General features: G+C 40.9%; 1 protein-coding gene across 9 annotated transcripts in view; it reads right to left on the bottom strand.

Moving 5' to 3' along the window:
- The window catches only part of CDIN1 (CDAN1 interacting nuclease 1), a 277,462-nt gene extending 268,290 nt beyond the window's left edge, over positions 1 to 9,172 (bottom strand). For 4 of the 9 annotated variants that reach the window (XM_055537306.1, XM_055537305.1, XM_055537307.1 and 1 more), the window contains exon 1: positions 8,725 to 9,170. In XM_055537306.1, the coding sequence (XP_055393281.1) occupies positions 8,725 to 8,825 (101 nt within the window). In that variant the 5' untranslated portion in view covers positions 8,826 to 9,170. Of the gene's footprint in view, positions 1 to 8,724 lie in introns of all 9 variants that reach the window. The other 5 variants (XM_055537312.1, XM_055537310.1, XM_055537311.1 and 2 more) reach the window with 2 other exon arrangements.
- Positions 9,173 to 17,335: the final 8,163 nt, after the last annotated feature.

Raw genomic sequence — 17,335 nt, 5'->3', positions numbered from 1 at the left:
ATCATGCACAGGTGGCTCCATGCTGGTTTCAAACCCATGGACCAAACCATCCTGGATGCAGCTGTCTGTCTCCTCCCCTAAGAAACAGAGACTTGTCATTCAGTGAGAAACTGTGGCCAAGCACCTTTCCTGGGTTCATCATAGTATACCAGCTCTCCAAAGAAGCAATTTGAAACCAGAATGCCTAAACAATCACTTGAAGACATTTCCCTTCAAGAAAAAGACAACCAAAAATAAAAGAAAGGAAAATTTATTCTTTACCTGTCTCCCACATGATTTTCATACCAGTACCTGACTTTAATATGTTAAGGTCACTTTTCATGCTTACTCTGAAGAAGGGTTTTTATATCAGTTGTTTGCTTTTTTTAAGGAAAATTCAACCAATATGGCAAAATTGCACAAAATGTGTAATAAAAACATAATGGGAAATTCAGTCAACATTTGTTGAAAGTCAAATAATAAAACATTATTACCCTATACATCTATTGAACATTTTTCTCCTAGGGAAATATATAATTCCTTTTTATTGTACCAGCAAACATTCCAGGATCAGTTATTACTTAGTAGACTGAAGTCGGATGCCTGAATATAGACTTAAAAATGAAGTAAATAATCTAATAACATAAAAGTCTCCCCCTCAAACTAATAAGAAATATTGTCAGCATATAGGTTCTTCTCTGGATAATACTATATGAGGTTTTCTTCAAATACTCCTTTGCAGGAATTCAAGTTCATATCACTTTTATAACTGTGCACATGTAAAGTGGCACAAATACCTGATAAAAGTTAAGCACTTCTTCAGAAACTGATGATGCCATACACTTAACTTTGGCTTCTAGAAGAGTCTTTTTCCCTGAAAGATCAGTTGGTAAAGAATCCGCCTGCAATGCAGGAGACCCGGTTCAATTCCTGGGTCGGAAAGATCTGCTGGAGAAGGGACAGGCTAACCCCACTCCAGTATTCTTGGGCTTCCCTTGTGGCTCAGCTGGTAAAGAATCCACCTGCAATGTGGGAGACCTGGGTTTAATCCTTGCGTTGGGAAGATCCCCTGGAGAAGGGAAAGACTACCCAGTCCAGAGTGACTTTCACTTTCACTTTTTCACAAATACAGCAACAAAATAAAAACTTGAAATCTTACAGAGTAAAAAAGCATGTTTTTAAAGATGACTAAAGGAAACACATAAAATAATCATATTCTTAGGCCAATTTCTTTCTCAATTTGCAGTAATGATCAATACAGAAATATTCCTAAATATAAGTATTATTTTTGAAAGTCATATAAATTAATTCTATTTCCTTGGCAAAAACACTAAAAGAATTTCCAGTTCAATAAAAGGCTGACGTTTTCTCCCTTTATGAGCGATTCTCACTCATGACTCTGGAACCCAGGTACACTGTAACATTATCAGAAGTAGAGAAAATTGACCACCAATTGAGTACCAACTTTCAATTCAATTGAGAGAACAAGGTCAATAGAAACAATCTTCCAATTTCAGCAAAACCAAGCCCTGCAGTATTAATTATACCTTCAATAAGTGAAAGTGAAAATCACTCAGTCATGTCCCACTCTTTGTGACACCATGAGTGGTATCACATTAAAGCTACATGGACTGTAGCTTGCCAGGCTCCTCTGTCTATGGAATTCTCTAGACAAGAATAATGGAGGGGGTGGCCATTCCTTTCTTCAGGGGATCTTCCCAACTCAGGGATTGAGCCCAGGTCCCCCACATTACAAGCAGATTCTTTACAGTCTGAGCCACCCAGGGAAGCCCATACCTTCAATGTGCTACTGTCATTCTAAAAAAGTCAGTGACTCTAGGTTTAAAAGTTGTTGTTGTTGTTTTAATGGTATTACATATTGCTATGAAAGATATAAGGCAAGTTTCTGATATATGAGCCATATTCAACTAATGATCAAATCTATGTGTTCAAAGGCATACAATCAACTGATCCATATTAAAGCAAATTTGCATCTTCTATGTTTCAAAAGTTACTAGCTAGACATTTCTTCTACTGTAGGCCATTTACTAAATTCTAATAATAACAGTAATCATACTTACCACCTATTAAATACTTATAGAACCTCTATACTATACTAACTGTTTCTGTTTCACATGCCTTATTTCACTTAATCCTCACAACAGCCTTAAGGAATTGAAGAGGGAGAGGAAGAATCTGGAGTCAGACCCTGCCTGGGTTTGAATCTTGTTTCTCTTATTTCCCAGCTGTGGAGCTTTATTCCTCCTTTCACAGATGGGCTTCCCTGGTGGCTCAGTGGTAAAGAATTGGCCTGCAATGCAGAAGACCTGCAGAAGATGTGGGTTCAATCCCTGGAGAAGGAAACAGCAGCCCGATCCAGAATTCTTGCCTGGAAAACCCCATGGACAGAGGGGAGCCTGGCGGGTTACAGTCCTTGAGTCTGCAAAGAGTCAGACTGAGTGACTGAACAACAGCAACTATGCTTCAGATAAAAAGAGGCAGAGCCCAGTCATTTCCCAAGAACAAACTGTTACAGGAAGCAAAAAGAATGAAATACAAGATTTCCTATGGGAAAAGTCGACAGGTTAAAATGCACAGGGAAGGGGGAAAGGGGAAGGGGGTCTTCAGAAAAGGACAACTATAACCAACCAATAGTAGCATCAAATGAAGCTAGGCGACTTAGTAGCTCAGTCATGTCTGACTCTTTGTGACTCCATGGACTGTAGCCCTCCAGGATCCTTCCCCCATGAAATTTTCCAGGTAAGAGTACTGGAGTGGGTTGCCATTCCCTTCTCCAAGGAATCTTTCTGATCCAGGGATGGATCAAAAACTACTATCTTTTTTATAGTAATTTGTCAATAAACATTAAAATCCTTCAAAATATAAATATCCTTTAGTTTGAAACTGCTAACAGTTGTTAAAGTGAGGCTGATGGACCCCTAGAGTCCCTGCCAGTTCAGTTCAGTCGCTCAGTCATGTCTGACTCTGCGACCCCATGAATTGCAGCATGCCAGGCCTCCCTGTCCATCACCAACTCCCGGAGTTCACTCAAACTCATGTCCGTCGAGTCGGTGATGCCATCCAGACATCTCATCCTCTGTCGTCCCCTTCTCCTCCTGCCCCCAATCCCTCCCAGCATCAGGGTCTTTTCCAATGAGTCAACTCTTCGCATGAGGTGGCCAAAGGATTGGAGTTTCAGCTTTAGCATCGGTCCTTCCAATGAACACCCAGGACTGATCTCCTTTAGGATGGACTGGTTGGATATTGCAGTCCTAGGGATTCTCAAAAGTCTTCTCCAACACCATAGTTCAAAAGCTTCAATTCTTCGGCACTCAGCCTCCTTCAAAGTCCAACTCTCACATCCATACACGACCACAGGAAAAACCATAGCCTTGACTAGACGGACCTTTGTTGGCAAAGTAATGTCTCTGCTTTTTAATATGCTATCTAGGTTGGTCATAATTTTCCTTCCAAGGAGTAAGCATCTTTTAATTTTATGGCATCACTGTCTGCAGTGATTTTGGAGCCCCCCAAAATAAAGTCTGACACTGTTTCCACTGTTTCCCCATCTATTTCCCATGAAGTGATGGGACCGGATGCCATGATCTTCGTTTTCTGAATGTTGAGCTTTAAGCCAACTTTTTCACTCTCCTCTCTCACTTTCATCAAGAGGCTTTTGAGTTCCTCTTCACTTTCTGCCATAAGGGTGGTGTCATCTGCATATCTGAGGTGATTGATATTTCTCCCGGCAATCTTGATTCCAGCTTGTCCTTCTTCCAGCCCAGAGTTTCTCATGATGTACTCTGCATATAAGTTAAATAAGCAGGGTGACACTATACAGCCTTGACATTCTCCTTTTCCTATTTGGAACCAGTCTGTTGTTCCATGTCCAGTTCTAACTGTTGCTTCCTGACCTGCATTAGTTTGAAACTGCTGCTGCTGCTCCTGCTAAGTTGTTTCAGTTGTGTCCGACTCTGTGCGACCCCATAGACGGCAGCCCACCAGGCTCCCCCATCCCTGGGATTCTCCAGGCAAGAACACTGGAGTGGGTTGCCATTTTCTTCTCCAATTCATTAAAGTGAAAAGTGAAAGTGAAGTGCTCAATCGTGTCAACTGCTTACGGTTGTTAAAGTGAGGCTGATGGACGCCTAGACTCTCTGAGACTCTCTCAAAGGTCTACAAGGTCAAAACTATTTTTTACAGAAACAGTAAGACTTGATTTGCCTTTTCTTCTGTGTGTCATTAGAACTGATGGTGCAGAAAGAATGGTGGCCAAGACTGTCAGCTCCTGAGCACAAACCAAGGCTGGACACAACTGGCCTAGGAATCTCATGCTTGTAGGAACAAAGAAAGCTAGTTTCACATAAAAATATCTTAAGATTCCCTTATTAATTTTATTAAATCTCAACTCTAGATTCACATTCTCTGAACATTCTGTATAACAAAATAAGAGGTAAACCTGAAGCACGTCTACTGCATATCGAAGCATGATGACTATCTGAAGGGGAAGCATCTGTATGACTGTTTCAGAGCTGAACTAGGTGCCCTTTCCATGGAACACCTTTTCTTCTTGGATGAATGATGAACAAATTACGATTATTCACATTTGGGTATCTGGCAGGCATTTTCTCAAAAATAAACATGAGCCTGTCACTTCAAGAGAAACAACCAATAGTGTTTGTTGCCAACGAAAAAACTGAGCTTTCAAGGGGAAAATCAAATATTGGAAAACTCTGCATCCATCACCATAAGTGTTACAGCTTCAAATCCTACAGACTTTTCTGATGAAATCAGTGGGGATATTAACAAATGTGATTGTTTTAGATGCTGTGTAATGATGACAACATTTAGAAGATTTGCATAACTCACAACCAATATTTTGCAAATGACCAGTACATGATGATAAGAACCATGCATGGGTGAAAGATCCACTCTAAGTTCAAGACTGGCCAAAAAGTTCTATAATATGGTTTCACTTTCCACACTGCAATTAACTTCTAAGAAAAATACCACTTGTTGGGTATTATGTAGTAACAAAAATATTTTTCCAATTACATTTTTGTCTAAGGCCAGAATTTCTTCATATTCTTTAATCAAGATAGCATATCACAAGTTGAATGCTGAAGCAGACAGATCTTGTTTCTATTAAGACAGGTATTAAAGAGATTTGCAAAAGTGTAAAATGAGGCCATTTTTCTCACTAGCTTTTTAAAATTATGGTTATGAATGTTTAAAATAAATAAGCAATTTTTAAAATTTCTCAGGTTTAATTTACATTTTGGTAAATATCAACAGATAAATCCCATGTAAACAAAAGTTTTCTGGGGTCCTCAGTACTTTTTTAGAGTTTGAAGAGACCAAAAGTTTGAAAACTGATGATATGGTCATTCCCAATTCCTGAGATTCTAAAGTATTAACAGGAAAACAAGCAGTCTTGGCATGATATAAATACAGAAATAATATCAGAAAATTAGAAAAACAAAACTCTTGATGTCCAGCAAGTATATCTAGAATGTGGATATTATTAGTTATTTGAAATAAATGATAAAGAATTTTTAAAGATGAGAAATGCTTACAATATGTTAAATGAGAAAAATAGGACCTATAAACTATATTAGCAGAGAAAGTATTGCACAGAAAAAAAAGACTAGAAATATTTTTAAAATATATTAACAGAAATTTTCAGAGCTGAAAGATTATGAATATTTTTTAATTTTCTTTACTGAGCATGTACTACTTTTAAAATCAGCAAAGTAAAAATTTTCAGCAATTTTAAAAATCATTTCAGTACTTTATTTTCAGAATTCAATTTAGGTGAACATTACACAAAAAAATTATTGCTGCTGTTATTAATATTAAAAATAATTAAGGTGGCTTAGTATAAAACTCTGAACTGAAAGTCATGAAACCTGTATTCTAGACACTTTTGAGCCATCCAATATCTCCAGGCTTTCTGACAAGTCACTTAACTTCTTTGAACCACCAGAAATTATCTCAGAGGTCCTTACTTGACTAATCCTCAGGTAAAATGAACTGTCAAATCCAAAGGTTGTTCAAGTCCTTTGCATCCAACTTCTAAAGTAAAACAGTGCTATAGTGCAAACTGAGGCCAACTCTCAAATTACACACTTTACGGAATTCCTACCCATGCTGCTCTTCAATTCCTTCTGCAGATTGGTAGTACAGCTCTCTCAATAAACTTTCCAGTAAAAGAAGAGTTAGTTATACCCTAAATGGTATTTGAAAGAAGCAAAAGTATTTGGAGATACATATCAGATGCCATATCTCAAAAAAGGCATATGAGAACAGGCAAGACACATGGTGCCCCAAAGGAATGGGAGTCTTTCCTAAGTGTACTTCATTAATGCACACATGTAGAATCTAGAAAAGTGGTACTGATGAACCTATTTGCAGGGCAGGAAGAGAGACGCAGACATAGAGAACAGACTTGTAGTCACAGGGAGGGGAATGAGAGGGTGGGGTGAATTGAGAGAGTAGTGCTGACATAGTAGTGCTGAGCAGTCAGTGATGCCATCCAGCCGTCTCATCCTCAGAGTAGTGCTGAGGATGAGATGGCTGGATGGCATCACTGACTCGATGGACGTGAGTCTGAGTGAACTCCGGGAGTTGGTGTCAGACAGGGAGGCCTGGCGTGCTGCGATTCATGGGGTCACAAAGAGTCGGACACGACTGAGCGACTGATCTGAGTGCTGACATAGACACTATCGTGCGTAAATAGTTAGCCAGCGGGAAGCTGCTGTATAACACAGGGAGCCCAACCCAGGGCTCGGTGAGGAACAGGCGGGTAGGATGGGGGAGGGGATGGGAGAGAGGCTATATACATACACATATAGCTGATTCATGTTTTTATACAGCAAAAACACAACATTGTAAAGCAATTACATTCCAATTAAAAAAAAAAGACATAAAAGCTTAATAAAAGTAAGAAGAGGTTACCTCTAATGGAGAGGAGAAGGTATTTGCTATGGAAAAGAAAGGAAAAGAATGAGGCAGACAGAAAGAGAAGAGAGGAAAAGAGAGAATCAAAAATACAGTGCTAATATAAGTACGTAACAAGAGCAGAATTATCTAAGTGCATGATGTATCTTAAAATTGCCCAGAAAAATCTATTCCCTGACCAGCCTTCACCCATTCTAACTCTGTCAATTTTGTTCCTTGTTAGCAAATCTGATAAGAATCTTAAAGACTATAAAAGGATAAATTAAATCTGGATAATATTCAAAAGAGATCCCTTCATATTACAGGTTAGGAAAACTGAGTCCTTCAAGGAAAAAACTGAGTCATAAAAGACCTTAAATTTGTACATTACTAATACCAATTATCCAATAATCTCTCTGCTAGAAAACACTTCCTTGATGATGTTAAAGACAAGGAAGCTCATGGTGTTCAGTGCCACAGAGTAAAATGGAATAAATTTGGATTTGGCTTTAAAACAGAATAAAGGTAAACAAACATTCTATACTTTAAACATGGGACAAGTACCCTTCTGGTCCTGGATTGGTTCTTTGTGTAATGTCAGGGCCTCAGTTTATAGGTCTTTAAAATAAGGAAATCTATAACATATATTTGCTAAAGTCCCTTCTTAGAAAGTTGGATAAGCCTAAAAATGATTGGAAAAAAGACATGCGCAGGGAGAAAGGAAGTATGAAATACACCTGAAATGTGTATCCAATGTTGTTGTTACTGTTCAGTCACTCAGTCGCGTCCGACTCTTTGCAACCCCACGGACTGCAGAACACAAGGCTTCCCTGTCCTTCGCCATCTCCTGGAACTTGCTCAAACTCATGTCCATTGAATTGGTGATGCCATTCAACCATCTCATCCTCTGTTATCCCCTCTCTTGTCCTCTGCCATCCCCCATCTGTGCATCCATATGGTTGCTTGATGCAACAGTAGAATCCGTAGGGTATCAGTCTCTGAATGGCTTGGAACACCTGAGGTCACTTTGTTGCAGCAGAGAGCCACAGTCAACCAGAAGACTCCCCTTTAGGCTTGTACTGTTCTTTGTTTCAAGAGGCCAATTAAAAGTGTCCTCCATCTTCATCTTTTGAATCTACAATTCATACTTCCACTTTGAGAGAGCCCTGCCACCTGTCATTCATTCCTAGAATCTGTCAATTCAATTTGTCACTAGACATTAAAGCAAAGAGGCCTCCCTGGTGGATCAAGGGTGAATCTGCCTGCCAATGCAGGAGATGCAGTTCGATCCCTGGGAGGGGAAGATCCACTGGAGAAGGAAATAACAACCCACTCAAGTACTCTTGCCTGGAGAATTCCATGGACAGAGGAACCTGGCAGGCTACAGAAATAACAACCCACTCAAGTACTCTTGCCTGGAGAATTCCATGGACAGAGGAACCTGGCAGGCTACACAGTCCATGGGGTTGCAAAGAGTAGGTCACGACTTAGCAACTAAACAATAACAAATTTATGCAGCACCTACTTATGTGCACCCATCAACTAGCAAAACCCAAGTTTTCAACAAACATTTGTTGATTTGAACTTAATTGCATGGCCGTGGAAGGCTGCCTGGGATTCATCCATTAAGACTCTCCTATAAGGCTGGTCAAAGAAGAAACCTTTTTGAATCCCTGATCGCCTAACAACTGACACTCGTGTTCCTCCCCAGTTATGTGTGACACGTGGTTCCTAAGCACCGGCTGGGCTGCCAGGCACAGCTGCTGCAGGCAAAAGGGCTCTGTGAGGGGCGAGATGGGCACTTACCTGGGGAACCTCTGCTTCAGCTTCCTCAGGCTCTGCCTGGTAGGCGGCACAGACACTAGGCACTGGGCTATCTCGTCGTACTGGGCTTTGGTCAGTATCATGTTGGGCCAGGGACAGGGAGATGATAAGGGAAAGTAAAAAGAACACCCTTGTCTCGAGCAGTCCTGCTGTTGACAGACGAGGGTGCATACACAGCAGCACAGCGCTGTGTCCCCGACTTCCTGGGCCCCTAACCCCCTGCGACCCTAGGTGCACAAGCCTAGACTTCACCAGGCACCTCCGCGGCGGGAGGCGGGCTGTAGACAGACTGCCCTTTCTCGGCTTTCTGAGCAGCCGCAGTGGGCCCAGCCGAAGGCAGCTAGCCGCCATGTCAGTTAAGGGCAAGCCAACCAGGAAGTAACGGCCGCAGGCAGAGGTGGCGCCTAAATCTCTAAGGGGAGGTCCCTGGGCATGGCCCACCTGGGATTAACGTGGGAGGCTCTTGGCTTTAACGCCTTCCCTGTTGCCAGAAGCCAGGAAGTCCTGGCGCATCGATCAAGCAGCAGGGCTCACATGAGTCCGGAAAAACGTCTGCCAGGGCGCGCGATTTGAACACGCATCCAACGCTTCCAAACGCGCACGTTTAACCGCAGCTCCAATCGGAGACAGGCCTGCAAAGAAACACGCCTTCTCTCAGCGAAGGACTCTTTGCGCCCTGGAAGCCTGAGAGGAGAAGCTGTAAAACCGCAAACCCACTGAGATCGTCCATAGACTTAACAGCTTGGCTTGTATTAAGGGAAGTAAAAAAACTTGTGCAGCTCACGAGGAACACTCCCTCTTTGCTGAGAAAAAGGCTAGAAAACAAAACCCACATCATCAAAGAGTAAAGAATGACTGCAGTAAAGAATATGACATTCACTCCTCACAATTAGGTGCTCAAGAACTGAAATCATTTCTTATTCATTTGCAAATTCCCAGTTCTCAAAAAATAGTAGGCGTTCAGTAAACATTTGGAGAAATAAGTCAGTGGAAGAATTTATCTGTTCTGTGTATGTGTTACGGGGTGGATCTCAGCTTGCCCGAGGCCATTGATTAGGACATTAGCCCCTCCTTTAATCCATTTAAAATAAATAAATCTACTTGGTTCTTAGAAGGTCATGTGTTATGTTTGTTTTCAAATTTTAACATTTTATATGACAAAGTTTAGATATTATAGAATGTGTAAATGGTTATTTTGTTGTTGTTGTTCATTTTTAAATCTGGAATAAGACCTGGGTTAGAAGTTTAGCTTAGATATGCCTCCTTAGATAAATTCTTGACCCTGACTAAGCCTCAATTCCTTTGTCTGTAAAACTGATTTTTAATTCATGGGGTTATTTGTAAGATTAAATAAGATAGTACAATGAATGGATTCCTTAGCTTCCAGCAGATAGTCTATGGAAGATAAATAGTTGTTCAGCAGTTTGCTGCTACTGCTAAGTCACTTCAGTCGTGTCTGACTCTGCGACCCCATAGATGGCAGCCCACCAGGCTCCCCCGTCCCTGGGATTCTCCAGGCAAGAACACGAGTGGGTTGCCATTTCCTTCTCCAACGCATGATAGTGAAAAGTGAAAGTGAAGTCGCTCAGTCGTGTCCGTCCGACTCTTAGTGACCCCATGGACTGCAGCCTACCAGGCTCCTCTGTCCATGGGATTTTCCAGGCAAGAGTACTGGAGTGGGGTGCCATCGCCAGCTTAGTCATGTCCAACTCTTTGTGACCCCATGGACTGCAGCACACCTGACTTCCCTGTCCTTCACCATCTCCCAGACCTTGCTCAAACTCATGTGCATTAAGTCGGTGATGCCATCCAACCATCTTGTCCTCTGTCATCCCCTTCTCCTGCCTTCAATCTTTCCCAGCATCAGGGTCTTTTCCAATGAGTCTACTCATTGTATAAGACTACTTGATGTTAATAGGTCAGGGCATTTACCAGGTGTTGTTTTCTCCTCACACTTTGACTCATTTGATCCCTATAATTTCCTAGGAGGCAGATACTATTGCCATCTTCCTCCTCTCCTCCTCCTCCTCCCTTTTGTGCAGGGTGAATAAACTGAGTCATGAAAAGGGTAAGTAACCTCCCAGAGGTCATGAGAACGAGCAAGCAGCAGGGGTAATTTAAACTCCTGAAATTTGGTTCCAGGTTCTGTGCTCATGCCAACTCTCAGTAATGCTTAATTACTACACCAAAGAAAGAAAGAAAAAAAAAGTTACACTCTCTTAGGCCAAAGGTTAAGGGGTATTTTTTTTTTTTTTTTTGAAAGGAGACAATGAATATTTCAAAGAATCTTTTAGTCCAAGTTTTAGAAAAGCTTCATCACTTTATTTTGCCAGGCGTCTCAAAGTCTCGTATCAACAGTGGATCCTGAATTCAGCAACCATAGACTCTTTTGAATATTTACATCAGAATGTTTCCTTCCCATATGCTTTGCATCTAGCTCTGGCTGTGTGACATTAGTACATAACTATTTATTTATGGCAGCATGGCCTGGAGTTGCCACCTGGCTAGTCTGTTGCTGACCCTGCCATGACTCTTACATGAAAGCTAGCTGACGATAAGCAGACACCACTTGATCCCCCATTCCTTTCTCCTTCCCCACTTCACTCTTCAATTCACAGCCAACAGATTTTTATGGAAAACATCAGTTCAAGGATGTTTGCACTGGATTATTTTTTATAGTAACTCTTCTCTCTGGCTCTTGTCCTGCACGCACGCTCACAACCCTAAAGGAAAAGGCCAGGTTTGTTTTTCTGTTTTTATTTTTAACATGCTGGCAGTTTAGAATTTTGACCCAAATCCAGTAGATTGTTTAGAGTTAGCGCCAGGGGAAAAGCACAGTGATGTTACTGTTTTCGTTGGCAATGACAGTAGTGTTGTTTATTAAGCACAAAATAGAAGCAAAGCAGAAATGCAATGGTTGCCATGTAGGTATTTCTTATTTTCTTTCAATGTGAGCTAGTCGGAGTAAGCCAATTATTTCTTTGAGACACATTTTCTCCCTCTTTTGCCCCATCTCTTGAAATCCATTCTGTGCCCCCCATCTGCTCTTACTCCTTCTAGAGTAGTCTCCATGCCTGGAGTTGCCCCACTGTTTCTCAGTCAGTCTGTCACTAATACCAACCATTTTCTACTAAGTAAAGTAGGGTCATGAAATGAAAACAAAACCAAATGAAAAACCCAAAGAACTGGCTACCTGTTTAAAATCAGCCATAAATTGTGTGACCTTGAGCAAGTGACAGCCTCTCTGATCTTGAATGTCCTCCGTATAACCCTAAGAAATGGAACTTTATAGTTCTGATAGGGAGAAAGAATCTACAAATATAAAAAAAAAGTGTAGGAAATCATAAGAAAATATGTCAAAATGAGGACTAATACAGCTCTCTGGAAGATGGAACTGAGTCAATAGCTTGACCAGATTTCCTTCTGCCAATTCAGGACCATATGAATAATGAAGAATTTTAAAGGAGTGTAGGGTTTGCCAGGGAGGTGACAGAAGGTCATTTCAAGAAGAGTGCAAAACACAATGGACTAAAAATAAGAATGAGCCAAGTCACGCGCATGGGAAAAGTTATTCTGGCTGGAGCAAGGAGTTCTAGGCAGAGTGCAAACGAATTAATGAAGCTTCACCTTGGAAAGAGACACGTTTTTAAACAGTTTGTTGTTGAATCTGCCAAATCTAATGCATGTTTTTAAAAGTAAATCCTCATATTTATTATATCATATTTATTATATTTTAAAACCTGATTCTATTCATGGAACCTTGTTAAAATCATCTCACTGATTACTTTAAAGAAAAATTATTGAAGTTTACTAACTAAATAAAGAAGGCACTTATTATTTAAGCACCTAGTCTGCTCAAACATTGTCCCATTAGCCCCTGATTTATAGTTTAGGAAACTGAGGGTCAAAGAGAGTAAAGGACTTGCCTAATGTGTCTAGTTAAGTTGCAAAACTATGATTTGGACCCAAGTTAGTCCAACTATAAAACCTCATTTTCTCTATCATATTGTACTAGAATTCAAAAATGAAAACCTCTTTGGTTGAGTTATCCTCAATTAATCATTTATGCTTTGAAATAACCAGCTACTTTCTTTGGCCACAACCAATGCCTACTGAAGAGGCAGTGACCTTCAATATTGACATTTAGACACACTGTAAAAAAATTGTCTGGCCTCTTTGACTAGAAGAGACAGCATGTATTTTTGTCTTTGCCTTATGAAGTACCATCTAAAGTGATGCATCTTTTGAAACAAAAGTTTCCATCTTTAAACTTGCCACCAAGCCATTTTATCTTGTGTGTGTGTGTGTGTGTGTGAGAGAGAGAGAGAGAGAGAGAGATGCTCAGTTGTGTCTGACTCTTTGTGACCCCATGTTCTATAGCCCTCCAGGCCCCTCTGTCCATGGAATTCTGTAGGCAAGAATACTGGAGAGGGTAGCCATTCTCTTCTTCAGGGGATCTTCCTGACCCAGGCAGGGATTGAACCCCAGTCTCCCACATTGCAGGCAGATTCTTTACCGTCTGAATCACCAGGGAAGCCCCATTTTATCATAGTCCCTAAATAATACAGATATTTAGTAAACAATAAAGATCAGAATAATGCAGTTATTGAGGGTTGGAGCAATCACTCAATTTAAGGAATTGAGGAAAACCAAAGGAAACATAAAGAAAGACATTTCACACCATGATGATGGAGCAGTTACACCAAATAATCCTAAGATCAAAATCACATATTGATTGCTCGTGCAAGTCAAAGATGAATGAACTCCTAGCCTGTCAGATGAAGTGGCCGGATTCCAGAGACAGGTTCCATGTTGAAAGGGTTATTCCCCAGTGACCTATTACCAAACTAAGACTGTGTCCCATGTGCACGCAACTTAGAAGGGCACGTCCCAGGTCTGTCTTACTCAATAATGCCAAGAGCCAGTGTTGTGGGGGGTACTTACCAAGGGTAGGCATCACACTAAGCACCTTACATATACCTATTTTCACTTCATTCTCAAATCCAGCCTCAAGAGGTAAGTGCTATCATTAAATCCATTTTATAGGTGAGAAGCCTTAGGCTTACAGAGGTGGTTTCTATGTAACTCATCAAATGCTTTATGACATTCTAGAATAGTGTTTCTCCCAGTGTCTGTGTTGAGGGCCCAGTTTTCCCCAAATTTTTCATAGACAAATACTTCTGTAAAATAGAGTAAAAAACTGAATTACTTTAAAAATAAAATTTAAAGAGACAAAAACATAAATGGAAGTCCCCAATTTGTTACTATGAGATTCAACAGACATGTAATTACTGTCTGCTGCTGCTGCTGCGTCACTTCAGTCGTATCCGACTCTGTGCGACCCCATTAGACGGCAGCCCACCAGACTCCCCATCCCTGGGATTCTCCAGGCAAGAAAACTGGAGTGGGTTGCCATTTCCTTCTCCAGTGCATGGAAGTGAAAAGTGAAAGTGAAGTCGCTCAGTTGTGTCCAACTCTTCGCGACCCCATGGACTGCAGCCTACCAGGCTCCTCCATCCATGGGATTTTCCAGGCAAGAGTACTGGAGTCGGGTGCCATTGCCTTCTCCAGTAATTACTGTCAGGTCAATATAAAAAGTTCAGTTTCTGTAGTTGTCATATCAAGACATGTAAGAAAAGGTTTGAGGATCAGCACTGGTTTGCTGATCGCATTGTGATTAGAACTGTGCCAGTACCTTTAGACAGAGAAGGCAATGGCACCCCACTCCAGTACTCTTGCCTGGAAAATCCCACGGATGGAGGAGCCTGGTAGACTGCAGTCCATGGGGTCGCTAGGAGTCAGACACGACTGAGCGACTTCATTTTATTTTTTCACTTTCATGCATTGGAGAAGGAAATGGCAACCCACTCCAGTGTTCTTGCCTGGAGAATCCCCTGGACGGGGGAGCCTGGTGGGCTGCCGTCTATGGGGTTGCACAGAGTCAGACATGACTGAAGCGACTTAGCAGCAGTACCTTTAAAAGTCCAGAGTGTAAGCCAGGTATGTGTAAAGCCTAGGACATCATACTTCCATGTATTCTTAGCTAGAAGAGCAGTATAACCTGTTTCTTTAGACTTCTAAGTCCAGTCATCATTATTTTTGCCTTTCCTCTACTATATTTAAGTCTTCTAAGTGATGTGTATTCATTAAAATCAGCCGTGCAAATTCTTACCAGCTACTTCATACATATCCTATAAAGTTAACACCATGTGTTTTTATAGCATAAAGCCTAATTTGTTCTTTATATTATAAACCCATCAATCAGAGCTCATATACCTCTTCAATTCAGAACTACACATGGAACACTATTGGCACATGATAAAGACTATTAATTGGCATTTACACGTTTCTTGTTACCACATTTGACAAGGATTAGAAACAAAAGCAGTATTTTCAGGGACAATTTCTCCTGGGTGTCTGTGTGTTATAGCAAAAGGAGACACAGGAACATGTTTGCTGAAGAAAGACTGAAGCCTCTTAAATTTTCTCCTCAGCCTCATCTGGGACTTGTGGATAATTTGCAGGCAATTTGTATTCCCTTTTCCTGCAGGACTAAACCTCAGATGTGATTTCTGCAGTTGTCAATCACTCTTCTTGTCCCACAGACCATTCTGTAAGGATACATCATGTTCTGAGGGTTTTCACATGTTTACAAATTCAGGAATTGATAGGAACTAGAGTAGAAGGTTTCTACTGGAGAGAAAAAGCAATGAGAGACAAGGAATCAGGCCTGTCCTTAATAAGCACTTCTTTCAATGTAAGCTCAAGTTGGAAGCACATGTCAGATGGAGATTAGCTCTAAGTCTCTTCATTTAAAAAATTACTCTCTTTGCCATCCCACTGGGTTAGAGTTTGAAAAGAGCAGGCAAGATGCCAGTCCGGATTTATAACCTTCTTTCTTTCCATGATTGATAGAAGGAGAGTTAAAGGAAGGAGTTCTTTCCAAGATAAGTATAGAGATTATTCTAATAAGAATAGTCTCCTTTATTTTGAGAAAATGAAACCATATTACATAGTTATCCAATGAATCACCATCACAGAATCTATAACTAGCATTATTATACCCACTTGGCATATGGAGAAACTGAGACATAAAATGGCTTGCAATGTCAACCAGTTCTGTTTGATTTAACTTTTAGATGTGAGGCTATAAAAATACATATTTATTTTTATACTTAATTTTTACTTATGATCATGAGAGAATATATACTCCTTGTAGCCAATGACACAAGATCAGATTCTACAAATCCATAGTCCCATCACTTGGAAGCCACCCTTGTAACCATGTTGGCATTATTCCTTCCAGTCATTTTTCTACCAGGTTTGTTCTTTTCATAGATAAAAGCAAACTGCATTTACAGTGTGAGTCCCACTCCATTCACTTTATGTTATACCATGAGCCAAAGATACTCTTATCAATACTTGACAGTTTTGACCCTAGTTTAGACTAAGAGTGGAGCAGTAGGTTGCTGGAGTCAGGCGGTAAATTCTCAGAAGACCAGTCCTTGAACGAGGTCCTTAGCATAGCCAGCATGAGGCTGGGCCATCCTCTGGTGCCAGCAATGGGTTAAGATTCAGACAATGTGGGAATGATGTCATGGGTCTTCTGGAACAAGGCAGAGATTTCTGCGACTGATGGACACCTTTCCTGGGCATTCCATTCACAGACCTGTGATTGCAATCATGTCAGTGAGCCTCCTAGCACACAGTCGTTCTGTCAGTCAACACACAGACACAGGAGCTAGCATGCATCTTTTTAAGATGGCTACTAGTTCTATCTGAACATGCAGATTCATTACAGGACTCAACGCAGGGTATAAATGCTTTGCATTGCCCAGAGGACAGACACGCTAGGTGTCAGTCCTCATGCCAGGAGAGTCTGGGTTTCCATTTCACTTTCCAACAACACTAAAAGGTTTAAATTGGTGCAGGGATGAGAAGGGCTTTAAGGTAATGGTTTGGGCAGTGAATAACAGAGGTGGTTTCTTGAGAAACAGTTAAACTCTCCACGCGTGCATGTGCACAAACACACACACACCCCTAGTTTTATAAAACAACATGAGCTATTTGTAAAGATTAAAACTTTAAAAATCATAATATGAATGCTTTTAAAAACAAAGACCAATGTAACTGGTTTATATTAGTTCCTCTTAGAAAAATATGGGACAAAAAGTCATTCATTCATTCATCAGATAATTTACAGAGTGTAAAGACGCTTACTCCTTGGAAGAAAAGTTATGACCAACCTAGATACAATATTGAAAAGCAGAGACATTACTTTACCAACAAAGGTCCATCTAGTCAAGGCTATGGTTTTTCCAGTGGTCATGTATGGATGTGAGAGTTGGACTGTGAAGAAAGCTGAGTGCAGAAGAATTGATGCTTTTGAACTGTAGTGTTGGAGAAGACTCTTGAGAGTCCCTTGGACTGCAAGGAGATCCAACAGGCCATTCTGAAGGAGATCAGCCCTGGGATTTCTTTGGAAGGAATGATGCTAAAGCTGAAACTCCAGTACTTTGGCCACCTCATGCGAAGAGTTGACTCATTGGAAAAGACTTGGATGCTGGGAAGGATTGGGAGCAGGAAGAGAAGG

This window comes from Bubalus kerabau, chromosome 10 (assembly GCF_029407905.1).
Source record: "Bubalus kerabau isolate K-KA32 ecotype Philippines breed swamp buffalo chromosome 10, PCC_UOA_SB_1v2, whole genome shotgun sequence".
NCBI classification, from domain to species: Eukaryota; Metazoa; Chordata; class Mammalia; order Artiodactyla; family Bovidae; genus Bubalus; species Bubalus kerabau.
This window is presented reverse-complemented; position numbering and strand designations above follow the sequence as displayed.